Here is a 27,365-nt window from a genome sequence, read left to right on the forward strand (position 1 = left end):
ACAGCCATTCTCTGACGGTCCAGAAGGAAAGTCAGAGTAATGAAAGCAGGCTCCTTCCAAGTGTTGTGGGTTTGGAAAGGCGGTTTGCTGAGGGCATAACCAGAGAACATGGACATTTCTGGATGACAAGCACGGGATCAACCCACAAATTGGAGCCTTTTTTGCTGAATAGCACATGCATTGATCGGCATAAATGACAATATCCCCACTTCTCACAATAATGTATCCAGAAACATTTGTTCGCAGACTTTTGTTGTGCTATAATGTGATTTACTAACATTCCCTCGTTAGTAACTCATTGGTACTTAACACTGTACTCATTCTTCCTGACTGCATTGTTGCGATGGATCTGCTTGAAAAATACCCTCATGATCGGAATAATTTGAGACAGAATTGCGATGCATCCCTTAAATGCCATTTCAAGCTGTGAAACCAATTTTCTTGCAAGGGTAACTGATGTTAAACACCCGCTGTTTTAAATTTTTTTAACATTGGGTGGATTTACAAGTGACACAATATTGGTGGAGCACTGATATGGGTCATGGCAGTGTAAAAAGGAAAAAACCGCATCCAAGAACTGTATCAGATATCTGCCAAAGCGACAGCACCATAAACGGACAGATGAGCTCTACTCTGTCAATTCGAGCCCGATGTCATGGCAATGAACCAATCGAGGACGCGTATGGTCCGTGGAAAGTTCAATGCGGTCTCAGCATGGTACGTGAGCGGTGCATAATGCATTAGTACATGGGAGCAAATGCCAACATTGGCGTATTGCTGAGATCAGCTACATTCTAACATTGGTAGAAGAGGTCAGTTCAAAGATGTGGAATATTTGTAAAATTGTTTACTTGGGGGTTTGTTGCTGCCCAGTTTTGACACTCGGCACGTAGTTGTTCACATGCATGGGCCGTGATGCCTCGGACTAGCCTGTAATAGTAACCCAATTACTTTTTGGAAAGTGAATTACTTTTTAACCCTTTCAGGGGCAGCGGTTACAACAGTGGACAGTTTATCACGTTATCAGGTTACAGGGTGTATGAAAAGGTTAAAGTAACATGCCCAACCTGATTGTGAGTCTAAACAAAGCAAAGGGGTCATTTTGCAGGCTCCATGCATGTCCTCAGGTCCTCAGCTAGGCTACATTTTTAGTCAGTTTTTACAAAGTTAATACAAAAATATGCTACACTATGTCAGCAATACAAAAAAAATTGTGATGAGTTAGAACTCAAAGTATGGTCTGCCTGACAGCTCCGTCGCGACCAGCTACATCTAGTACTTCCAGAGGAGCTTCTTTTGTAAAGAACCATGAGAAAAGTATCGCAACTTATTATTTTTTTATAATTGAAAAGAATCATACCGCACTGCATACGGAGTTGTTTTGAACCTATATTAAATCAATCGTATTGTTGGCAGTGCATCAAGGTTTACATCACGATAACGAGGCCCATTTCAATCCTCGATCTGGTATGAATATGGAATTTCCAACACGTTATAATATGTAATGCAAATAGTCAACAAAAACGATTACTACTAGTTCCGGTATGACTACCGGTAATCAAAATCAAATATAAGTATTGTACAAACTCAACAGATTTTATTTTACACTCTTTGGTAATATTTCGTAACTTCAGTGGCTTGCTTCAAGTCATTAGAAAGCCAAAGTTTGACATGCTGTCAACATTTCCGCGTACAAACGAGAAAATACAATCACTCCTACCTGCCAGGTGCAGGTGACTTCGAACTTGGTCCTGTGCCAAGACGAAGTGCTGGTGGTTGCCCACCACGTCCTGCTTGACCCTGAGCTTCAGCAGTGTTTGGGGGGTTGCACTGGCAAATGTTAAGTGGGGGTGTGAGGGTGGCCAATCTGACAATGAGATATGCTTCTTGAGTGCTAGCTAAAACAACACCATTCAAGGGTGTGCTATGGCGTGAACTCGTGTTGGTTCAAGGGGCTACTATTGTGTTTCAAAGTCTGACTTGAGACAGGCAGTCAGACTGAAAATCACTGTTGGCTGCACTTTGCCATTCAAACAGGAAATTACGAAAGCCCTGCCGCTTTGAACGCATCAGTTGGAACAAAACAATAACAAAGAACCACAATGGAGAATGAGGGCCTCAAAAATTTCCTTCTTGGTATGTGGCTGTTGGCCATGGTAAAGACACTTGAGACTTGTTCATCAAGAGGAAACTGGGGGCGGCAAGAAAAAAAAAACACAGCCACAGCAAAGCGGACAGTGTTGAATACAGTCACACAACATCCAGGAATAAGGTACAACTATAGTTTTGTCATTTTTCTATCCCGTATCCTCAAATGTCCCAATGTTGCGGCGATGATGAATTTGCTCAACCAATGAGTGACAGGCAGTAGTTTGCATCACCTATATGGTCTCAGTGTGACTCAAAATAGTAATTGGTAGTACATTCGCAGTACATACATTCAAGCTTTAAGACTTAAGTCCCACCAGATCATGCAAGAGCTCCCCAAATGTAATTGTTATATTTATAAATAATGTACATTACAAATATTGAGTTTTGCCATTCCAACATTAATAGATAAATATTTCAAGTAGAAAGGAATTTTAAAAAAATTGATAAAAATTGAGGAGGCACGGTGGGCAACTGGTTAGCGCGCCCACCTCACAGGGCAGAGGTGTAGGGTTCAATTCCCTTCCTGTGTGGAGTTTGCATGTTCTCCCTGTGCCTGCGTGGGTTTTCTCCGGGTACTCCAGTTTCTTCCCACATTCCCAAAACATATACGTCAGGTTAATGTAACAGTTTAAATTATAGGTGTCAACCTCAAGGCCTGGGGGCCAGATCTGGCCCGCCACATAATTTTATGTGGCCCGCGAAAGCAAATCAGGCATGTCAACTTCTACCATGATTGCTAAAATCTGAACCAAAATGTCAACTCCTCATATGTAATAAATAAGACAGATATTATCAGCATTTTCTTGTTACCAAATCCCTCATTAAAGTAACTTAAACAATCGTTTAATCAACTATTATTCTTGACTTCTTTAAATGCTTTCACTATCATAACGGCCCTCCAAGGAAAACAGTCACTTCAATGTGGTCCGCGACAAAAATGAGTTTGACACCCTGGTTTAAATTGTCCCTAGGTGTGACTATGGAGCTGAAGGGTTGTTGGACTATGTGTGCCCTGAGTAGTAGTGCGACGTCATCTGGTTCCTGGCAGGAGAAAAGTGACTTTTAGGAAATAAACTGTTTTGTTTTATGCTAAACCTCTTTCCGCGATCCATGTTGTGTGCAACACAGAAGACTGAAAGATGACTGAGAGTTTGATGAAACAGAACGGAACAACACGAGGTGGAGGATGACGGCTGAAGTCAACACGATGCCAAGGAAACAAACGAGAGCCAGGAAAAGCCTCTGACAAGAGTCTTGAGTCATTCAGAAGTCTCAGCGGGGTCCCCCTTGAATATTTTGCTCCACAAGCTGTCGGAAAACAAATCATATTTCATGTAGAAATAGTGTGCTCTAAGGTGATTGGAGCAGTTTTTTTTTTTAAAGAATCCCAAAGCAGGCAAGTCCTGCTGCCAAGGACTAGCCCATTGCAAAGCATTCAGATAAACATTGCGAATTGAACCCAAAAGGAACATGTGGGCTTCATTCCAATCAAACATAAATGTATTTATTTTATTTTTTATGGGATACAAAGTCAGCACTGGGACACAATCAGGCCAGGAATTGAAACAGGCTTATGGTTGAAGGCCCAACCGTTTGTAACATTCTCCACACGGGGAACTGTTTCTGTTCGTGTCATGACAGTCATCACTGTGGCAGCTTCTAACGACGATATATATTATTTACTGTCACGGTGACAGCTAAATTCACGCTGTTGCCAGTTAAGTCAAACAAAATGTGAAATCAAATGACACGTGGTAGGTAACAACTTCCAAAGTTTCTGGGGTGAGATTTCTCGCATGTTAAGTTGTTCAGCCGCAGGGAGTGGGGAAAAATAATAAAAAGTGAGAAGTTAATGGTACTTCCGTCCCGGTGGGGGAAAATTAAGACTTTAATAAATGTATACATTTATTTACAATTACAGCAAAGCTCTTGATGATTTCAAAATGTACTTTCATTTCTTTTTGAATCACTTTCTTGGTGTTATTTTGGCATTGGTGTTGATTTCCGTTTTTGTATGAATTGTTGCACTGAAACAAGGATTATTCCATCAATTATTAATTACTAGTATTAGCTTGCTTCTGATGAAATTGTTCTGGTGATGTTGGAAATTGATGCAAGAGTTTACTACAGAAAATATGTGGACAGCTGTAGCACAGGTGGTCCGTCTCCATGTTTACTTTCCGGTTTTAAAAACTACGGTTGCCTTTCGGTGTTCTCAGGGTCAGAGGCAAGATTCATATAGCACAATTTTTCTGTGTAGTGGCTTTCAGAAAAATGAAATCTTTAAGAACAAGCTTAAGGAATGTACTAGCTAAGAATAAATCTGACAAAAATGTTTGAAGTTTTTTTTTTGGCTTTTGAACATGACAGTGGTTTGAAATAAAATTATTATATAAATTATATATATGATGTACGGACATACTGTTGCAACAATATTGATTGCTGTATATTAGAACCTGGATTTGTATCACATGGTAAATAAATATCAGTCTGATCGTAAGAGTCAAACCATTTTTTCTTTGTTTTTTATTATAAAGAAAAGAAAATGTTTAAAAAGTCAGATTGTGAAATCTTTTAAATAAAATCAAATAAAGTTTCCATTTTTACATGTTAACGAGCATTCCATATTGGTGTTTGTCCGGTGTTTATTTGTTCATATGGTCAAAAAAAAATCTGAGCCTCAGTAACAAAGAATATTTACATTAAAAATTCTATTTATATGACTGAAAACATATTAACATGATGATGAATCCAACACTTTTTGGTCCTTTCAATATTCAACTCCACCTGGGCTCTTTTCCATTACTGGCGGTTCCACAACCTTCGCAGGGGTGCAGCCTGCGGAGCAACTTGAGGCGCTGGACTCGTAGAAGTGAGCAGAGCACACCCAGAAGTGAGGCAGACACCCGGGGGCCCTCTGAGACCTGCATGGCCCCTGACACCACGCAGACCTGCATGTCCCCGCTCGCCCGGCTTCCCTGGCTGTCCGTTAAACACCCGCCCGGGACGACCGGTCTGACCTGTGATTGACGGGAAAATACATTTTCAATGTTTACTTTTATATAGTATCCGGGTACATATATTTAAACACAAACACTAATTTCAAGCAACATTGTGAGATTTTTTACCAATTTTTCCCTGGTCTCCAGTGTAGCCAGGTAGGCCATGACCCTTGGCTCCTTTATCACCTTGCTCTCCTCTGTCACCTGCCCATCCATGCAAACAAACACGCATTTCTCAGAACACAACAGACTGACCAGAAGAATGACATTGCCTGGAAATGATCCACTGATTAAAAAGCATGTGGTACTGAGACATATTCTTCGATATCATTGTCCTGAGTGTAATGTGGGGTGGGGGGCTCTTATTAAGGCCTCTGATTGTAGCTAAAGCCTGAGGCACTTGTATTACTAGCGGCACATGTTGTGACTTTAGGAATCTGTTCAACGCCGTGGGTGCATTCTGTCTGCTTTGTTTTTCCACACCTGGCCCTCCCTGCTGGCCTGAATCTCCAGCTTCACCATAAAATCCTGGCAGGCCAACTTCTCCAGGATCGCCGTTTCTTCCGGGATCACCCTGACAACATCATAAAAAGGAAAAATATAACATTCATCTTTAATACATCAATTCTGTTTCAACCTTGAATTATTTGGTTCTTCCATTCCTTGTGGATGGTTCCACTCACATAAAAGCTGAACTTGCCTGTTTTGCATATGTATATTGTACTGAGAAATATATGTTACAGTCACATGTCTCATTCTGGTACTTGACAACTTAGCTGTCCACAACAATTTTTTTGTTTTAATATACAGGTACAGGTACTTGTAAGACCTCAAGAGTAGAATAGTATGGATAATAATTTGGGTCATACTGAATATAAGCTTGAAAAAAAAATTCTTCGTAAAAGACAAAGCTTATGTAAATGCTTCTTTCTGGTCCTGAGGAAAAAAATTCACGCGCTGAAATCTTTGGTGGTTTTTCAGTCTGTTGGAAGCAGACTGTTGCATTTACATTTGTAGGGGAATTTTTACATTCACTCATTGAATTAGACAGTGTTTTTAAAACTCAGCATTTTTTCCTTAAATATGACAATTTATTTATTTTTTTGCAACGAACATTTTATTTTCCATTTCAGTATGGCCCTAATACGCCACCTAAGTCGGAAGAACACTTGTGATAGAAGATGTGATGGGACATGGATTACCTCTGTGCCCCATAACAATATGGAAAGGATTTGACGGTAGTTGAAATTCTCCAAAAAACATTCAACGCATACCAGGAGACCACGATGCGACTCTATTTGTCCTCATGTCGATGTGGGAATGCTTTCGTTGTTAGTTTTTCTGCCAAACACCGCAGATGACTTACTCCAGACATTTGCAATGTTCACAGCAGAAGTGAATGTATGGAGAGTCGCTCTGGTAGAGCGTTTCAGCTCAAGATTTGAAAAGTGTTACAACTTACAGCAGGTCCAGGTGGGCCTGTCTGTCCAGGTGGACCGGGGGCACCCATGGGAACGTCCCCGTAGAGAGGACACACCGCTGCACACGTCCTCTTGACTGAGTTGGCGAAGGCAGACATCTGCTCCAGCACTACTTTCTTACAAACCTCAATCACGTGTTGAGCCGGCAGCGTTGGACCCTGTATAAGGAATCAGCAGCACATCCATCACTGGAAGTCGTCCGACTGTGGAACATGGCGGATGAATATTCCAGCCGAGACCATGCTGAAGTGATGGCAGCATTTCAGAGGAAAGCCCAGTCAGAAATGAGGCCAATGAGATTTCCCTACGCTCATTATGGATTTATGGACACACTGATGGATGAGACCTCGTGCCCGGATGAGAGTCTAATGAGAAAATTTTGACAAACTGTTATTGACCTCAATAGTTTTAACGTTCCAACAACTCGATGACGTCGGTTAGCCGACCACTGTGACCATATCTTGCCAATTACTTCAAGTACATTGCTGTTACTCCATCGTATGACAAATACAAGATAGAAAAAAAAAATATTCAGGCAGTTGTATTTTACTTACAGGGGGACCCGGGGGCCCCCGAAAGCCATCTGGCCCTCCTTCACCTCGCACGCCTTTGATTCCCACGGGACCCGAGCGTCCAGTCATGCCCGCCGGGCCCCGCTTGCCTCGTCCTCCCTGAGGACCTGGCTGCCCTCTGTCTCCAACCTACATTGACATTAACCGCAGATATGAGATCCGACTATGAAAATGTGACAGGTAGTGACGTTAACTCACCCTTCCTTTTGGTCCTTTGACACCTTTTTCTGCCTTCAAAAGACCAAAAAATGTGTTTTGAGAGCAGACATGATGAGGGTGGGCAAGGTCAAAATAAGAAGGGAGATTTACCTGTTCGCCTTTGACTCCTTGAATTCCCGGGATTCCTGTGTCACCCTGTTTAAGGAAGTGGGGGAAAATATTTGATGTTGTGAGAAAAGATGAGTGTGAGATTAATTTTTCGGGTGCACTTGTGAGACCGTATTCTCTGTTTTACGATGTAATATTTTGAGATGTCATCACTAGTTACTTGTTGCTGTTTTTAACAGCCGCTGTCCATACAATGCTCTTGGTCCATCAGCTCCATTCAGTCAAAGCTCCCCTACCTTCACCAGCCACTACATTAGGTACACTTGCACAATATAAGAGCAGCACTACACGGGCTCGAGTAAAAATGTGCTTTTACAAACAGGTGTATTGATTTGGCGGCCCGGTGGTTCAGTGGTTCGCGCATTGACCTCACAGTGCAAAGGCACCGGGTTCAATTCCAGCTCCGGCCTCCCTGTGAGGAGTTTGCATGTTCTCCCCGTGCCTGCATGGGTTTTCTCCGGGTGCTCCGGTTTCCTCCCACATTCCAAAAACATGCATGGCAGGTTGATTGGAAGCTCTAAATTGTCCCGAGGTGTGAGTGTGAGCACGGATGGTTGTTGGTCTCTGTGTGCCCTGCGATTGGTGTCCCCCGGCTACTGCCCGGAGATGGCTGGGAGAGGCTCCAGCACCCCCGCCGCGACCCTTGATAGGATAAGCGGATCGGGAAAAAAAAAAGTGTATTGATTTGACAAAAGTCCCTTTTTGACTCCTGTAATACTTGCGCATGTAATGTTCCACTTTTTAAACCCAACAATTGCCCATCTTTTGAAATAGCATCAGAGATGTAACATAGGCAGGACATACGTAGCCTTTGTATAGGGATGTGAATTTTAACACCCGATGTTCACCACTTACGCCCTGTTCTGTTCAAAGTATTCTATATGCCGCACCAGATGCTGGGGGATAAAAATACAGATTGTATTAGACTGTGCAGGTGCAACGAATGTTGAGACCAATGAGTCCAGATTCTACCTCCTCTCTCTTTTCAAATGAAACATTTGATTTGTTTATTTCAACATTCAGAATTCAGCCCTCTTTCATATTCCCCGTGGTATAGTGAGGACAATACCTTGCTTCCTTGTTTACCGGCCTCTCCAACATGTCCCTGTGAAGTCATGACATAATTTAATGACATTTAGGGAATAATATATATATATATATGTATATATATATATATGCATTTAGAGTTAAAAGTTTGAGTTTTAAACTTACATTAGGTCCTGGTGGACCAATAAATCCCGGTCTTCCTGGTTTCCCTGCAGAGCCTTTGTAACCTCTTGGACCCTCCAGAATAAAACATTTATTTAAACTACATCAGGAACTGCGTCATTCTGTGTCGATTATTTCCCTTGAAAGTGGTGAATAACACAAGAAGATTTTCTTCAGTAGGTACAACTTACAGTTCGACCTTGAGGGCCCATTTCTCCCGCTTCTCCCAGGCTTCCTTTCTCCCCCTGTGAAAGACACACAAACCAAATGAACCGACCGCAGGCAACGCAGTTTATTGACCGTTCTCAACAACTTCAGTGATACCTTTGAGCCAACTTGTCCGAGATTTCCATGGTGACCTTGTGGTCCTTGATAGGCCTGGGAAAAGAATAACAATGATTTCAATTTCAAGGAATCCCATGGTAATGGACTGTAAATACAAAGCGCAAAAGAAATTAGATTGATTCTTGCACTATTGTTTCTTTAAGACAGCATAAGTATTATCATTTCTTATTATATTTAAGGTTTGTCATTCCCCTTCATGAAGGAGTAGCATATACAGTACCTCTATACCAGGATCTCCATTTCTACCCGGTATTCCCGGATCTCCAACAATGCCCTGAGGAAATGTTACTCGGATTTATTATTGATAAAGAAGATGATTTTTGTAGCGCAAATGATGTTGGTCAGGATGTTGTTACCTTTTGTCCGATGGTGCCATCTTTCCCACGAGGTCCCGGGACTCCCTAAGACAATGAATGTTCTATAACTGAATTCAGGTTTCAAAATGGCATTTTTACATGCATCCATCCAACCATTTTCTAATCCGCTTATCCTTACGAGGGTCATGGGATATGTACATGTATATATATTTGACAATGATTGTGTGGTGTACATACGGGCTTCCCCTTCTGTCCAGCAGCCCCCCTCTCTCCTGGATCACCGACAATACCCTGTCAAACATTTAACAGGAAACAAAATTAAACTAGTTGCAGCACATTGTTGTTGTTGTTTCTTCTTTGGTGGTGGAGGTGTTAGTGTTGGTCGGAGGGACTTGTACTTAAGTCATAAATAATAGCGTTGGTAAAGCATCCATTTACTGGTTGTTGCGACACCCACTTACGACTCGTATAGGTACGCTAATTTGGCAATGTGAAGTTAGACATTTGACACCAATTTAAGTGAAGCTTAAACACTTTTTGCATGTTTTTGATGGTTGTTCAGTTATTCAAAGTGCCACCAAATAGGAGTGTCAGAATACGGTCTGGTTGCTCTATTTGGGGACATGGAGCGGCCAGAACGTCAGGCAGGATGAAAGGGGTTCATTCGCCAGAACTGATTGAGTGTACAATCCATGTTTACATTTCAGAAGAAAAACAACAGCTTTATCCTAACTGCATCGCTTTTCTGTATCTACCAAAACGTGGACATTTCAGACCACTTCTGACAACAAATTGCATTTAGTTGCACATGTTTTTGGTTTTTATTTGGCTCTTGTTAGGCCAACATTAGCCTTATCTTATGGTCATAAGTAATCGTCAAATGGGAAATGGGCCTCTTTTGGGGTAAATAGTCATTGTAACCCCTCTCTCACTCTTTTTCACCCAATCACAGACATGCACACACTCATTCCGGTTGTTTTTCAAGTGCTATATATCTTAGCTAGTATGAATACTTTTTTTTTTTTTAAATTCTTGTTCACACTTAATTTAGACATACGATTCCAAAGAAATGAGGCAATGTATCACACATTCCGCACGTGTGTAGCATTTTTCAATAAAAACAAGAGACTAAGAAATACTTTTATATCGATATTATAACATGATAAAAACAACTACAGTGTTGGCCAACAGGTTATTGCAATGATTTGTGCACATGTCAGCAATGTATCCCTTAGCTTTTTAAAGTAAAACCCGACTTTATTTCATTTGAATAAATCTAGCAATTTGTTAAATATATTCAGGTAGACGAAAAAAAAAAACAAGTAACATTTTGAAGGGACCTTTTTTGTTGGTAGTATTTGAGCCATGTCAGGATAGCCATCCGAACGCTACGCTAAACCACTTATGGATGAGGAACCCACCTGCGCTCCTCGCGGCCCGGAGTTCCCATCTGAGCCGGTGCTTCCTTTATTGCCCTACAAATATATATATATATATATATATATATATTAAAAAAAATCATCACAAATGATCAATATATCTTTTTTAAAAAATGCAATAAATAAATAGAAGAGATTCATACCTTTACTCCTTCAAACCCAGCAATCCCTTCATATCCTCTTTCACCTTTCGCACCCTTCAGGGACAAAAAGAAAATACACGATAGTAGGGGTCGCCAAAATTAGGGTTGGGACCTGGAATGGCGAATTCTGGGGGAGGGTCGGAACTGTTATTTGCTTGGCTATTTTGGATTCATATTTGGGGTAACAATGTGATCTTTCTGATTATTTTATGTTCAGTACAGGAGCATGTAAGTGTCCAAGTAGGAATCACGTAACTTGCAAATTAGGCGAGAGTTAAACTTACAAGATCTCCATGCCTGCCAGTATCTCCAATGTCTCCAGAGGGTCCGCGGACACCCTTTAATGACAGTCCAAGTGTCATCAAATGAATTGAAAGTCGATGAAAAATCTGCAATGTCAGTCATTCTTCGACTGCTTAAATTCACCTTGAAACCCGTTGCCCCCTTTAAACCCTTCAGCCCTTTCACACCTCGCTCTCCCTACAAAAACAACATATTATGTGTTAATTGTGACATTTTATTCGTATAAGTATTGTGTTAGTGGAATAGATGGTGTGAAATACAACTGCTTTACCGCAGGGCCCCAGAGTCCTCTCATTCCTTTCTCGCCTTTGCTTCCCGTCTCGCCCTGAAAACGAAGCATGTGAACTATCATTAACCAGCCTGAAGAGTCAAACGGAAGCGTAATTTGATAAGAGTGTGAAGACAGAACTTACCTTAGGGCCTGGCTCACCCACATTGCCATAGTCTCCTGTGTTTCCCCTGATGCCCTGCAAAACAAGGTGGCAGTGAATAATAATTATAGCCATTAAAGGTAATGAGTTGTACAAAGATGGAAGATTCCGATTGCGCAACTTTTGCTTGATGCAGTTAAATGACAGACTGAATAAAGTCTCAATAAGCCTTTGTTTTTCTTTTTGCTTGTTTGTGTATTTTAGATATTCACATGATAACATTTCTTATCTTATATTTTAACACACGGATGGGAACCCAATTTCAACGTTAACTCTTCCTGGAGATGGGAAAAGGACCTGTGAAGCTCAAGCAATTTATTCTTCTCATCAAAATAAAAACAACACAGCATGACATTTTGTTCCTGAAATTAAATTAAAGCAATTTAAAAAGTACATCTAATAACGTTATTAATGGCATGAGATACCTGAAATTCTTTCTGGTTGTTATGTAGAAGATGTATCTGTACCCAAATCAAGATTTGGGAAAGGTAAAAAGAATCATTTGCATTCAGTTCTATGTATTAATCCATCACAAGCTTTTTTGTTGAATTGACTTTTCACATTTTGGAATGCAAAAATTACATAATAGGAGATATAAAATGTAATATGTGACAAAAGAAATTGCTGAGCATAATGAAAGATCTTGGGCCTTTCGTTGCGTTCATGTTTTTTTTTGTTTGTTTGTTTATAGTATAATAAAAAAAACTGCAAAGCTGGTCATTATAGCACTGCTGAAAAAACATGCACCCTTTTAATGGTCGCTGCAACAACCGCTTATGTATACCCGTACAGTACATTAGCTCAGCCATGTGTTGCTCACACAAGACGCAACATGATATTGTTTAAGTAGTTGAAAGCATTTTGGTAAATATGTACATTCGCCTTACTTTTGAGCCATTGTTGAGCGAGTTTTGTCAATGCTAATGTAAATAGACGTTGAATGATGATGTTATCCAGCTCCTTTGGGCAAGAGAGTGAGGAGTAAACCTTTGCCTAAAGCTACATTTCAGTCACTGTCATGTTCGTCCCGTTAGTGGAAAATGTACACCAGAATATTCCACTGCACTCTGTATATACACACACCAATCATAAATGCAACTAAATGGAGCGCTCTTGTTTAGACAGATGCTAACCACCTCAAAAGCAGAAGGAAAAGTGTTGCTCTGGATCAACAAACAAAAGCAGAACTTCGCCATGTTGTCTGTTTATTTAAACATCTCATCATTTTATAATCGGATAACCTCAAAGATGGCCGACGGTATGGCAAAAGGCAAGACCGTGAACTTCACGGCATGTCTACGCTGGCAAGCTTAAAAAAAAAAAAAAAAAAAAAGACCACCCATAATAGTTCGTAAATGTGTGCCAGGAAAGCGCCTCCTCAAGATGCAAGCAGGAAAAGAGATAAACACGCTGGGCCTCTGTGATTCAAGGCGTTACAAAAGACAGATGTTTACTCTCAAATGACGTCCAGCTGAAGACTGATGAGAGAATGTGGCACGAATGGCTCTGGAATCTTCTACTGTAGGCCTGCGTACTGTAAATTTGCCCAGGCGGGGTAGGGGATTTCCTCAAAAATGTATTCAAGATGCAAGTTCCTTCCTAATGTCCCATTTATCGTCATCCAAGTTGACTCAAATACAACTGGACTTGTTTGTTCTTTTCCATTCTATTCAAAGATACTCTTTGATTTTAGCCGAAGCGCGGATCCAAATGTAACCCTTCTAATAAAATTTTAAAAAAGACCTTTTCGGAGGTCTGCTCCAATTTTACAGAGGATGTTCAACATCAACGAGTCAGGAATTTAAATATGCGCAGTTCCTCTTGAGCAAAAGTAAGCGCAATGTGCCAAACTTCACACTCCACAAACGCAGACATGGTGTCATTACCGACTCTAGGGGGGCTTGGCCAACTGCCTTCCATGTCTGGGCTTGGTGTGTTCTCATGAGAATTTAGCAGGGAATTGAGTCAGACTAAGAACCATTGAGTGTCCCATTTGTCAGCTTTGCCATCAACTACTCTGATGACATACTTATGAACAAGCGTCTACTCCACAAACACGGTCAACATACTGTGAGAACAGTATGGCGCGTTATATTTCATCAAGGAGTCAACCTATCCACATCCACCCAGAACATTTTAAAACACAGCAGGATAGTACTCGGATCGACGGTATTGGACTGCCGTGGTGAAAAGAGATCGGAGCTAAAAGGCCAAGCTCTCCGTTTTCCCAACCACACCTTCGGTGACTAAGCGTGGGTCATAATTGAATGAACAGACAAGACGACAGATACAAGAGGAGCCAATGGATGCATTCCTGACGCCTCCCTGATGAAGTGTTCCATAAACTATAGGTGATTTTGAAGAAATACCGTCCAATCACATCGCGACATTCAAGTGGCGTGATATTTTCATGACAACAATTAAATTCTGAACTTTTCATGCAATTTCCTCCTACACACTTGAGGTCACTCCATTTAGCCCTCCAATGGTAAAAACCTCAGAAATCCTGTGATCACCTGCCAGTTTGTTTCTGTACACCTCAGAGAGAAGAAATTCATCTGCTCCTGTCCGGTTTTATCTTGACTTCCACCCAAAATCTATTACAGGGCAGGCAAGTGTTTTACCCATGAGAGGAGCCCCAACATTTATTATCCCATAGTGCTTCTGGTTCTAGGTCTGTTTCTATCCTACCGTGTTATTTTCCCCAGTTTTATATCTCATCTCCCGGCTGATTTTTATCGTAACGTGCAGCCACGAGTTTAACTCTTTAGTATGCAGCAGATCTGCAGTCATTTACCCAGTTTCCTTGTCTTCCTCGATCGCCGCCTTTCCCGGGAAGACCTCTGTGGCCCTGCATAAGAATGAATAAAAGGTCAACTTGCTTCAGCTCACTCGGGCTCACACGTTTCATGTGTTAAATCACCTGTGGGCCTGGACGTCCCTGAATGCCTGGCTGTCCATGCATGCATTTGCAAGATGCTCTTCCAGCTGTCAGACCGATCTCTGCATAGCCTCCACACTGCGGCAATGAGAGAACGCTATTGTTAAACAGCCCAGTAGTATGAGCTGCAGAATGGTTGTGGACTCACTACCTTGGAAAGCTCGCAGCAGCCTTCGGAATAGGCCTTCTCTGGGTCACAGGACACGTCCATCTGCTGGAGGTCCACCTGGCGTGAGTTAGGATATGGAGACTTTCATTGTAAAGCCAGAGATCCCGTGAAAGTATTTTTAAAAAAAGGACAGTCGTGCTGCAGACATACTGAGAAAGAGCGGTCCCTCGCAGCCCGCTTGACAATGGAGGTGTACCCCTGCCGAATGACCGGCATTGGCTCGTCAATGGACTCCACGCTGATCTCCTCGCAATCTATCAGCAGCTTCACATTGCTGCCTTTCACACTCAGCGCCAACTTGTGCCACTCGCCATCAAACAGTTTCCCCACACCGTGGAATGTTCTCAGCATCTGGTTACCACTTGGGCTAGTGTAGAAGAAATCCAGCGAGAGGGCATCGCCCTGGAAACGCAGGCCCACTTGCTCTTGACCGTCCGGTGCGCTGACCTGCCACAGGTTCCACGATTTCTTAACCATGTCCTTTGTCAACTTAAAGGTTGCAATGACGGAGTAGTCAGAAGGAAGACCATCTGGATACACGTCTCTGTGGAAGGAGAGCCGGCATCGTATAATTGAATAGCGCCTCCTTCTCGACCTTGAGAATTGATGATATTCAACTTTGTTAAATTGCGTCTTGTGCGAGCCTTAAGCACACTCATCACTTTTTCGTCCTATCATGTGGCTTGTGGCATGTGGCATCATGTGGCATGAAAGCAAAGCTTCTGAATGCACACTGGGTTAACCACTTGAGGTTAAAACCTTGTTTATAGTCATCTCTTGGAAAGCCTTCATAGTAAACATCCTTCCAAAAAAAAAGTTTTAGTTGAATTTACTCAATTTGATTTGATTGGGTGCATAAAAAATGTCATCATCAGGATCCAGATACATTTTTGAAGTGGATGGATAGCCTACTTTAAAAAAATGTATAAAATCATCAGGATCCAGATACATTTTTGAAGTAGATGTACTTTTGTAGATGTTTTTTCTACACAAAAAAATGCATCAGGATCCAAACAAACTCTTTCATGCACCCTTTGACCAATAACATCATAAGCCGCCCACTGTAGTAACCGCTGTCCCTGCAAGGGTTCATTTTGTGCACCCCACTTGATGAAATGAACCAGAGTAAGTTCGACAAACACTAGACATCCCTGGACCATCTAACAAGGAAGCTCTCCGAGAGGTCTCCTGTGTAGATGTCCAAATCATTTCGAACAACAGACTCTAATCAGTCAGCCATCCACGTGGAGCTCATCATTGGACTCAAAGATAACAGTTTTCATCTGCCCAAGACAATACGCAAGTACGTTCTCAAGCTGTCAAAGTCATGTGTCGATGATACAAAAGGAGTACCATTGAAGGTTAAAGGTTCCACTGACAAGCCATTTTACAACTAATGATAATGTACCCAAGCCACATAGCGTAGTACATAGGCGTCAAACTCAGGTCCTGGAGGGCCACTGCCCTGCATGTTTTCCTAGTCTCCCTGTTGCAACACACCTGATTCAAATGATCAGATCATCAGCAAGCTCTGCGCAAGCCTGACATCGAAGCTGTTCATTTGAATCAGGTGTGTTGCAACAGGGAGACTTGGAAAACATGCAGGACAGCGGCCCTCCAGGACCTGAGTTTGACACCTATGGCGTAGTACATTGTACATGTTGCATGATTCTACCTGCATAATCAAGCGTACCTCATGGTCTTCTGCAGATGGATGGCGGGGTTCACGCGGTAAGCCACCACCTCTGGTTCCGAGCCTTCTACTCTCTTCACTCCTCTCAACTCGGACACACGGAACTCTTCCAGGAGATCGAAACCTCACAACACACACACACACACAGACACACTTCATCAGATGAGCCCCAAGTGAAGATTTGCATCAAGAAAGGAGGTCACGTGGTAGGTGATGCCCACTAGTTATCAGATAAGAACACATTTGCTCTGTGTCACCTTCATACATCTCCTCTTTTGTCTTCTAATTAAGTCTTTGTGAAAGGTGATTAAGTTGTGTGAGAAATATTTTGTTTTCTTTTGGGGTTGTCTGCTATTTGACCTTCTGACTTGTGAGTAAAAGCATTACAATTAAGTTACAATCGCTCGGCAACAAAATGGACAATAAAAAGACAGATACTGTCATCTTGTGGGCATTATTTGGTAGGGCAGCATTATAAGCTTGAAGGCTAAATTCCAGAATGTATGCAGTTGCATACCTGTCAACTTTTCGGAGCGCCAATCTGTATAAACTACCAAAGAAATCCTTATAAAGAGCAAAAAATCCTTATCACATACCAAAGCATTTTATATGTCAAAATAACGGCAGAAAAAAACCCACGAAATTTTCAATGATATTTATTGTAGATCTCCATAATACAATGTGTGGTTAATGTCTAATCATCATTCTACTTAGTAGCATTACTGTGTTCAGAGTTGTATTCCTGCGTTACTTTTTTGGAAAGTTGCCGGAAATGAAAGCATTCGAGTAGACTAGCACCATTCTGGGCAAAAGCAAATGGAACTACCTGTTAGGGGAAGAAAAAAAACCCGGAAAATTTCAGAATCCGTATGATTTGTGCGATACGGCCATATACGTAAGATTCACCACAAAATCCGTATGAACTATGGCTAAACCGTATGAGTTGACAGGTATGCAGTTGTAAACATTTGCTCGTCAAAGAAAACAAAAGAAAAACTTACTTGGTAACGTCTGGCCTTGTGTGCATCCTAAGATGATAACTAGTGACGCAAATACCAGCATGGCTTCGTAGGCTGCCATTTTCAGATTTGGAAAAGTCAAGCGGCTATAAGTGCCTAAGGAGCAATCATGGAAGACATTTTATAAATGAATAGATAAGACAGAAAATTCAGTTTTTACACACAAAGGATCAGCCAAAGATTGATATACACAGATTGATACACATTCACCAGGCCACGATTTAGTCAGACCCCCCAAAATAATGCCATAATAATAATAAACATCATCATCATCATCAGGTCAGCTTTGATTGGCGGTGCCAGAGAATGTTTATCACGGTGGTTCTAAAACTACTCTGCATCATACTGAAATATGCCTCAGATTTTGGTGACCTTTATTAGCAATCCAAAAGAGAGGTAAAATATTACTTCAGCTCCCAGTATGGTAAACTGCGGTTCCTTACGACTGCAAACGCCCAACACAATAAGAAACACATTGTTACGTGCCAATTCGACAGTATCAATTAAAATGATTTTTCTCATCTTTGTAAGGGTTGACTAAAATACAGCTCTTGCGTTGGATTTCATTAGTCTGTGTAGGTGTACTTGCATTTACTTGTAAATACCTGCCAGTGAAAACAATTGCTACCATCGTGAAAGCAATTCAAAGATAAATTCAGATAATCACTTACATATTCCTCCAAGTGAAGATGTCTGGGACTTGTGCGGATGGATCTATTCTAGGTCAGGCTGTGTGCTGATGTCCCGCTCTAAAGTGCCATCGTGGGCCACGCTTTGAGCTCAACAGGAGGACCATTCAAAGTGGCAGGTGTGGGGCTCAGACCAGCATGACCCCTGCGCTCCGCTCCACCTTTGGTACCGACGGGATCCGTCGTCTCTCATAGGCCAGTCAGACATCCAGTCGCTAGAAGCAAACAGGCGCATGCACTCTCACGCAGCTTGATACTAATCTGGAATCTATACAATTGATCTGATAGAAAAGATCAGCGCAACTCCTAAAGATGATTTTCGTCTTGTCTTCTTTTCAAAACTCACACGGTCGTTTGGTTTTATTTAATCCTTTGCCGCCATAGATACAAACTTTATCACTGCTTTAGTTGCGAGTTCACTGGGTCCAATTTGTCAGCATCCGCACAGGCTTGCTGGGAAAAAGATGTAGTATGTCACAGCTAAACACAAGATGCTCTGCAAACATTCCACCTGGAGGAGACCACAACTTCAGCCTTCAAGCCACTCAGTTGGTCACACACTGAGCAATATGAACCCAAAAATTATGAAAAGAAAATGCAAATATTTAGGTCCCTGCGGTTTGTTTGGTAAAATACACTTTTGGCCTTCTCGTGGTTAGATTGAGGCCAATCATTCCATTCTGCTTTGGATTTTTCCACTCAGTCATTGCCAACCTTCTCTAGCACCCTAAACCTCACTCTTGTACATGAGAGTATTAAAAAATAAATAAATAAAAGATTCTTAAGGAACACGAAGGAGGACTCACAATGCTCAGGAGGTCTAAGTCAGTTTCTGTTAGCTTTGTGCAAGCAAGGTTTATTACAAAGTAATAATGTTATCGTAACAACTGAAATGAAGCGACGTGCCTACATAGAACGTCAACGCGGTGGGGCTCACATGTTGCTGCAAAGTCATCTGCAAACAGAGGACTTTGTGACTGCAAGGTTTCTGCTACTTGTAGTGTTGTTAAAGGTTTCCGCAGTGCTTACCATATAGTTATATTGCATTGCCCTTGAAAGTACATTGTTAGCACTTTAATAAATACATATTTGCGATGCCACACACACACGCGCGCGCGCGCGCACACACACACACGCACACAGTGGCGTGAAGCTACTCCAGAGTCCAGAGCACATACGTGACCAAAGGACATTCAGTAACTTCTCCCGAGCGCTATTTCCAAGAGACCATCAGACTATGACAGGCTCCATCAAATAAAAGACAGTAGAAAAAACTAAACAAAAAAGCATTTGACAATTTCACAAAAAATTAAAATACATTAAAAACAAATACACAAGGCCATCACCATTGCATCCACGCATACTACACAATCATCTTGCCTCTCAAAAAGAATATTTTACAACTCAGCAACAATTTAAATAACACTCAGCACATATGCAGTCTTTGATAATTCCAGTGTTTGTGGCGTTCATTTGTTCTATCGTTTGGATCCCTTGGCAAGTTTGCTCGTGGGAGTGCTTCTTCTCTGAGGTGTGGGGATCTTGGAGGGCTTCCCTCCGTGTTGGCGGGACACCAAACGCGGGGTGGTCCGCGCCCCGTCCCCGACCGTCTCCGATGCATCCGAGCACACCGACTGGATGTCTGAGATGTCGAAGTCTGAGGCGTCGCTGCCTCTACGACTGCTGCCTCTGCTTCCCGCTTTGCTACCAGGTCGGCTCGAGCTTCGCCTCGATTCTGCAAGGTTACAACCAGTTAAGTAGTCCTTGGATTGAGATGGGCAAACAGTGTTGTCAACCAAAGCTTCTTTTTTTTTAATTCCCAGGTGTATAGGGCAAAATGAACTATTCATTTGCATTTTGAGTATAATATTAAAACTAACGGTTCTACTCACCGCCGAGCACCTGACCCCGAGCTTTGAGTACGGCGGCGTTGATCAACGCTCCCTCATCGCTTGACTGAAATCCTTTTCCCGACAAGTAGCCTGGAAGACGCAACTTACTGCCCTGAACTGGTGTTGTCTGCAAAAGAAAACAAATGTTTACAGCAATTATTATTCCTATTGCCGTTCTGATTCTCTGCCGACGATCCGTATTAATGAATTAGTTGGAACCTTGAGGGAAAATCAAAGTATTACAGTAGAAACCATGTTGTTAGTGTGTTTCGTTTGTTTCAACAGAAGAGGTAAATAGAAAGTCACTCATGCACAAATGAACAAGGGGGAATCACGATGCTGTACGGGAAACAATAAAATCGTTAGTAGTTGAAGACCCAATTCAATACCCATCTGGAATCTGTGGTTTCATTTTTTTTGGGGGGGGGGGCGATTGCATGTTTGTTTTTTTAAAGAATGTTTGGATTATTTTGATTATGGGACCATATTTAGAATACAAAGCAGATTCCAGTTGGGTTATATCATGAAGCTCTGCACGTCATGTATGTGGCAATACCTCTGAGGATGAACCTGGGCTCCCGAAGGAGTCGGATGATTTAATTGGAGTGGAGGGTTTGCTGTTTGCAAGCCATGGCTTATCATAATTGCGGCTTATGTGTTGGCACGTCTGGGAAACATGGGCAAATCAACAGCACAAAGAAACACGGGATGACAAATCAAATTCTACAAGCCGTACGGGTTGGCTGTGAAGAATAAACCAAACAACGAGGGAGTAAACTAATCATAATGCAAAACAAATGTGATTGAAATGAACAATGATGGATGATGTTGACCATGGACGACTGAGCCGGCAGACCACACACCTTGGGAGTGCTGTTCACCGCCGGGTTGGATGGGATGATGCAACTTTGGCTTGACATGGACCTGTTGGGCGACGCCGCCCTCGACGAGGGCCGAGAGCGTCTGCCCCGGTAACGAAAACTGGCCATCACCTGCGTGGTGCCCTCGGGGACCATGAACTTTTCTCGCAGCTCCATGTTGGTCCGGCCTTTGGCTGAAATACAGAAGACACTCCGAATGAGCATGTGTGTGTGGCTCTGTGCTCAAATGGAAGTGGTGATGATGATGATGATGAAGGTCTCACGTGGCGAACATTTGATGATGACAATAAACGGGTATGGATGGAAACCAACACCAACCCATATCATGCGCACGTTGCACATCTTCACCGTGCTGAGACTTTTCAATACGAGAAGCTTCTGCATTTGACGCAAGACATTCATATACGACCACAAGGACACTTTATTAGGTACACAAGCACAAGGTTTTAAAACACTTTGGATTTCTCAATAATTTGTAAAAATAAGGCCCACGCATGTGCACTGACCAATCGTATAGATTTCTGGAAAAATATGAAGCTGACCAAATAGGAGGGCCCAGCCTAACGCCAGCGATCCATTTATCGATTATAGCCAACAAAAGCCCAAATGTACCATCTCAGGAAATCAAAACATTTTTTAAATAGAAATTACGTCGGATTTGTCCTTCTGAAGATATTTCCCCATTTCACTGAATTTTCAGGTGAATTCATTTTTTAAAAAAAACGAAATACTGTTCATAAATCAGCTATTCTTCGATTTTAAATTCTTTTTAATTTATTGAGATGCACCTGTACGGACAGTAAATTAGCCTTGTAAACTAAATGCATGTGTTTTTCAAAATTGAGAATTCCAGAACAGAATTTTGAACACAGCTTCGTGGTGGTGTACCTATTATTGTGGCCAGTGAATGTATACACAAATCTTCTCTCCCCCAAAAAATGCTTGTACTGTTAAAACAAACCTGAGTGTGAGTTGCATGCAGTGACACCCACCTTGCCAAACCAAGTGAGTGACGAGTGTCATTTTTTTCCCCCAATGCTTTTTTTCTTTTTTACACTCATGAAAAACAGTCTTCAAACTGCCATTTATCCTTCACACATTTCCTGTGTGTCGGATGGAAGTAAAATGTGAAAGCTGCAAAAGAAGCTCGGCCGAGGACCGCCCGTTTGCATGCCCATGAGGAAATAAAGACGCCCCTGCAGGTGACGTGACCACACAAAACAACCACATGCACCAACACCAAGGTGAGTGAGTGCTGAGCTTCGCAGTGCATCCAGCACACCCGCACACACTCAGCGGCCCAACACAAGTAGCACACACTGGGATGTGCGGACAGACATACCACTGGTGGGTTCATGGAGCAGGGTGAGAAAGTGTGAGATTTGCCAACCTATAGGAGACTGAGTAATCGACGAGTTTGATTCCGAGCGCAACATTTTGCTCCCGTGGTGATGAACTAGAAGAAATGATGAAGGGTGTTGAGTAGGAGGACAGAAAGAAAAGAACAGAAGGCGTTAGCATTCGTATTCGCATGTGTACATTGGATTAGGGAAGTTTGATACTTTTTTTTTCTTTTTTTTACAGATCGAGATCTGTAGGAGTACTTGCCGACACTTCTACCACTTAAAATATATCAAATGTCATTGAGGACAATGACAAAAAATTGTGAACAATGATCTTTCTTTCTGGCGCAAATGATGATTTACAGATGGGTATAGCACCAACTACCTATCAAAGTCGATACACCCTTGTTCAAATGCCAGCTTTATGCAATGTTTAAAAAAATAATAATACAAATTTTAAAAAAATAAAGCGAGAGAGAGAGAGAGAGGTATTTTTGGTTATTATAATTCAATTAATGTGAGCTTTCCTTTCCTTCAGCATGTCGTGTGGGAGATCTCAAATGTGTGGTTTTAAACTTTGAACTAGTTCGACAGAGAAGAAGATTGTGCTTTGTAGCTCACCTCGACAGGGGTCGTTCTTCACCAGGAACTCATCCAGCGCCATCCAGCCTCCGCCCACTCGCACCATGACAGTGCTGCGCAGGATGCGCACCAGACGCAGCTGCTGGGAATCTCCAAACTACAGCGAGAGGACGTAGTGAGGGGAGGAATTTAAAAAGAAAAAGAAAACAAATGTGAACCAGGAACACTTCAACACTGCAGCTGTCAATCTGAGCAACACTGGAAACCAGACTGAGTGTGACATAGACAGTTATTTTTGCGGTGAAGAGCCACAGACATGCAAAATTCTGGAATGGATAATTGATTTGAATCGGAGCTCGTTTCCTTTGTGTGTTGCAAAGATTTTACACCAACATAACTTTGACAAACCAACAATTTGTTACTCTCAAGGACAAACAGCTCAAGGTCAATCCAACTGCTTTTACTTCCATTGGTGTGGAATTGACTCGGGCCAGTGTTGCTGATGGCACATTATATTTCATCATCGTACCACCCATATTTGGACTGCATGTCACATTGAAGATTAGGATTTATGTCAACTGCCTCACATTGCTCTCTGTTGAGTAAGTGGAGGATGACACCAGATTAAGCCACATGGTAGCGCTGTTGTGCTAGAATTGGCCTAAAGCTACCACAAGTCCTTAGAGCAGAATTTGCAATCATAAGAATAAATCACCGAGCCAGATGTGCTCATGGTGGACCCAAGGAGCAATCCATGCACTTGGATGTGACCTTGAACGTTCAACACGTGATTGACACAAGACGACCACGGCCGCATGCTTTCTGTCCAGATTGGGATCAGATGGACGCACAGACAACAAACTCCTGCGACTCCAGCACACTAGTTGCACGCCTCCATTAGTACAGTCGAAGATGCATTGACGGTGATGCAGAACCAAGGCAGCTAGCGCCAAACGACACACATGAGGAATGGTTCAAACTAGCTCTCAATGTCTAAATCCATCACAGTGGGACACTCAAACATGAGCAAACACTGATGACCCTGCACCGAGTGTGCCTGACACTAGCATATCATATCTCATTATGAAAAGAATCTTGCAATCGGTATGATTCTCGGAATGATTCGACGTCACTGGTGATTTTAGTGATCAGATACATTAAAGGTGATGGAGTTTGAGTCATGAATCTGGAGGAGAAAAAAAAGGCACAAGAAACACTTGAAGAATAACCATTTACCAGGATACAGCTTTCCAAAACTGCAACGTGCAGGTGAGGGGTTAGATTTTGATTTTCCCTGTTTGCTATTGTCTCATCGCCGACTACGGAGTCATGTAAGCAGTGAACCAGACCAAACTGTCAAAAAAAATTAATTCAATTCATTGTTTGGTGAGACATGAACACATAACAACACTACTCCACTACCCATGTGAATTACACCTCCCATCAATAACCCAAAACAATGTGACCCATAGCTGTCATGAATCTTACATTTAGATCTGCGTTTGTATTGGGGGTTTTTTTTCCCAAAAAACATCCAAATGAAAAAAAAAACAACAAAAAAAAACATCAAGTTAAAAAAGCATCAGCCAATGTTGAGGTAAGACATTCCCATGAAACTGAAGCGCCCATAGCAAGCACACACATTTTAGTACTCCTCAGTGGCCAGCAGATGAATAATTGTTGGAAATGTGGCCTGAAATGGTATTTAGCACGAGCAACTGAAACTCAAAAGTGGTCTATCTGAATGTTTTTCTGGAAAGAAAAGTAAGTAGGCCCATGCGACAATCACTGATTAACCCTTTCTGTTACGTTTCGGGTCATATTGACCCATTTAAGCGAGTTAATGTTTTGGCAAGAAATGTAAACAACGCACAAGGTAACGTTTATGTGACATAATTGCAAATTCAGTTATTTAGACACATAAATAATGCTTGTTGGGTTTCCTTTAGTTTCGGATACATTTTTAATAATTCAACACAACGCGGGTCAATTTCACCTTGCAACATTATTGTCGTTCATGAGAAACAACAGAATCAATTCATTCAATTTACTAATGATTTTGAGCAAGAGCAACCTCCATGACGTCTAGCTTGTGTAACGTGAATACGATGAACACAGCACTTTTTCCTACTTCTGAGTTCCAGTTTGCAACCAGCAGCCAAGGGACTGGGCAGAGTGTTAATTGGAAAGCAAAAATGGGGGCACAAAGAGGCCATTTCTTCAAGGCACATAAGCACAGAGAAAAAAATAACATCACTATATACCTGGTTTCCAAGGTAAAACTGGTGGTGTGAAGAACAATAAGAACAACACAAAAAAAATCCTGGTTAGTATTAAACATTAAATTTTGGGTTCACAATCCTAACTTCAGAAACTTCCAATGAACCATCGATATATTCTAAAATGATCAGTATGTTTCTTCAGCTGTATGTATATAAACATACTGTATGCAGTATGTTTCAGTAGCTTGCATTCTGCTTACCCTGTACTTGTTGGCACCAATTTGCTCCACTTGAAACCGTTTCGGACATTTGCATTTGGCCACTTGACGTGTCACCTACAAAAGAAAAAAAAAACAACTTTAATTTAACTCATGCGCGGTTTTACATACGCAATGAAATTTATTTTGCACATTGGAAGCAGAGAGTCCAGCAGATGGCCCTGCGGTGAATAAAAGTGAGTTACTTCATGTTTGTGTATGAATAAATTCATCCACTCATGAATAATTTAGAAATAAGAATTTAGATTAACCACCACTGGTTATATATATTTTATATATATATATATATAATTGTATAGATTTAAATTTAGTAGACACGTTGTCGTTACCTCATCTTCAATCTTGTCGGCATCTGTCAGAGGTTTGTAGGCATCCTTGTTGGGATGAAGAGCAGCAACAAACTCGTAGTAATCGATGTAGCCGTCACCGTCCCGGTCAAATATGTCTGCCACAGCGCTCATCTCCAGTCGACTTGTGGGGAATTCTGACGGGTACATCACCAAATATGTGAACAAAGCAATTCTGCTCGATGGTAAGAATGATAATAATACCAACTTTTTATTGATAGCACTTTGGGAAAACACAATTTAAAAAAATATATTTTTTTAAATGTAACTTGGGCAATTTAGACACACACTCAATGTATTTACGCTGAGCATGTCAAGTTTTTATATTTATTTTTTAATGTAAATGGCTATGTTCAAGATCATTCCCTAGTGTGTAATCAAAAGACAGGGTTTTTATATCGTGGACAATACAGTTCGTCGTCAGTCAAATGAAAATTTGTTTTCAACACTAATCAGATGCACAAATCAATGTGCTGCTCAACTTACACTAAGAGACTTTTTTTTTTCAGCTCCACTCTGGAACACGTAATTCCGAACACAGGCAAAGATGGTCAGTGCATCCACTTACTGGAGGACAGGATGCCCTCGATGAACTCCTGCCTTGTGACTTTGCCATCCTGATCTTTGTCAATGCGCCGGAAGAAGTCCATGACGCGAGACTTTTTGTGGTTCATCCAGCGCATGTAGCGCTTCCGCCAAACGTCAAAGTCAAAGTTGGCAAACTCTTTCAACTGGAGAGAAAGAGCAATTCTACGTGACGGCCTACATTGTATATGACACATTTCAATCAAATCTTTCTCCTTCTTCTTCCACTCTGGTATCTGATCCAAGCCACCCCAAAACATAACAGCGAACATGCGTTACCTCCTCCAATCTGTCCAAAGCATCATTGAGTTTCCTTCTCCTGTCCAGAGCCAGCAGCCACACGTGCTGCCACTTACTGACCAGCTGGTTGACCCGCGGGTTCTTGGTTTCGATGGGTGCTTGTGTCGCTGGCGCATACATGGTTTGAGTGGGAGAACGTTTTCCTGGAAACAAAAGACAAAAACCCTTCAGAAGTGGATCGAAAGTGTTTTGGCGCCATGTGATAAGTCGGTGATGACATCACTCCAGGTGCCAAAGTAAACACAATGAGGATGTTGAGTCACTGTGCAGTGACTCATCACCTCCCAGATGGCGCCAAGTTGTGCTTTGGAAGGCTGTGTTGTGGGATACATACTTCCAGCTCTTCCTTTGTCCAGCACGGGGATCTGAGAGTGGATCTGAGGCTCCAGAGCAGCCTTCCTTTTGTGTGTCTTTGTGATTTTGTCAACATCTGGTTGCTTCCTGGTCATTTCCTCCATAAAAGCCTGCAGGACGAGGCAGTAAGAATTTCTACTTATCGAGCGCGAAGTGTGGGTATCGACACCAGCTCGTTAAAAGGATACGCACAAAATCTGAACCGTTATCCATGGAAATTAGTGAACTTTGAACGCCTGATATAAACCCAAATAAAAATTCACCCATCCAGCCACCCATTTTTTAAAATACGGCTCATCCCGGAGTCAAAGACCCCAACTTGAGAACCGCGAGGCACATGTGCTAACCAC

The 27,365-nt window shown here is 41.9% G+C and overlaps 2 protein-coding genes across 3 annotated transcripts in view; both read right to left on the bottom strand.

Annotated features, from left to right (window-relative positions):
- Nucleotides 1-4,901: 4,901 nt before the first annotated feature.
- Nucleotides 4,902-17,603, bottom strand: LOC147199224 (uncharacterized). 2 transcript variants are annotated; one of them, XM_086122397.1, is made up of 26 exons: nucleotides 17,525-17,603; nucleotides 16,524-16,647; nucleotides 14,981-15,374; nucleotides 14,813-14,887; nucleotides 14,644-14,739; nucleotides 14,518-14,571; nucleotides 11,703-11,756; nucleotides 11,561-11,614; nucleotides 11,413-11,466; nucleotides 11,271-11,324; nucleotides 10,987-11,040; nucleotides 10,826-10,879; nucleotides 9,642-9,695; nucleotides 9,444-9,488; nucleotides 9,308-9,361; nucleotides 9,067-9,120; nucleotides 8,934-8,987; nucleotides 8,746-8,817; nucleotides 8,603-8,638; nucleotides 7,516-7,560; nucleotides 7,405-7,437; nucleotides 7,189-7,335; nucleotides 6,616-6,792; nucleotides 5,637-5,727; nucleotides 5,280-5,357; nucleotides 4,902-5,171 (listed from the first exon to the last, which is right to left on the bottom strand). In XM_086122397.1, the coding sequence occupies exons 1-26, from the start codon at nucleotides 17,601-17,603 to the stop codon at nucleotides 4,954-4,956; spliced, it is 2,304 nt and encodes a 767-aa protein (XP_085978523.1). In that variant the 3' UTR covers nucleotides 4,902-4,953. The 2 variants fall into 2 exon arrangements, with proteins under 2 accessions (XP_085978523.1, XP_085978522.1); XM_086122396.1 differs by having other exon boundaries at nucleotides 14,810-14,887.
- Nucleotides 17,604-19,056: 1,453 nt separating this feature from the next.
- Nucleotides 19,057-27,365, bottom strand: part of dst (dystonin) — a 97,558-nt gene continuing 89,249 nt past the window's right edge. The window contains exons 91-103 of the mRNA XM_086122401.1: nucleotides 26,996-27,125; nucleotides 26,641-26,804; nucleotides 26,345-26,507; nucleotides 25,759-25,913; nucleotides 25,412-25,486; nucleotides 25,194-25,211; nucleotides 24,166-24,282; nucleotides 22,969-23,086; nucleotides 22,347-22,460; nucleotides 20,987-21,177; nucleotides 20,680-20,790; nucleotides 20,124-20,250; nucleotides 19,057-19,966 (exon numbers count right to left, since the gene is read on the bottom strand). Coding sequence (XP_085978527.1) covers nucleotides 19,710-19,966; nucleotides 20,124-20,250; nucleotides 20,680-20,790; nucleotides 20,987-21,177; nucleotides 22,347-22,460; nucleotides 22,969-23,086; nucleotides 24,166-24,282; nucleotides 25,194-25,211; nucleotides 25,412-25,486; nucleotides 25,759-25,913; nucleotides 26,345-26,507; nucleotides 26,641-26,804; nucleotides 26,996-27,125 — 1,740 coding nt within the window. The 3' untranslated portion in view covers nucleotides 19,057-19,709. The remainder of the gene's footprint in view (nucleotides 19,967-20,123; nucleotides 20,251-20,679; nucleotides 20,791-20,986; nucleotides 21,178-22,346; nucleotides 22,461-22,968; nucleotides 23,087-24,165; nucleotides 24,283-25,193; nucleotides 25,212-25,411; nucleotides 25,487-25,758; nucleotides 25,914-26,344; nucleotides 26,508-26,640; nucleotides 26,805-26,995; nucleotides 27,126-27,365) is intronic.

The sequence above is a fragment of the Hippocampus guttulatus genome, chromosome 10 (genome assembly GCF_054856545.1).
Source record: "Hippocampus guttulatus isolate MCC_2025c chromosome 10, RoL_Hgut_1.0, whole genome shotgun sequence".
Taxonomy (NCBI): Eukaryota; Metazoa; Chordata; class Actinopteri; order Syngnathiformes; family Syngnathidae; genus Hippocampus; species Hippocampus guttulatus.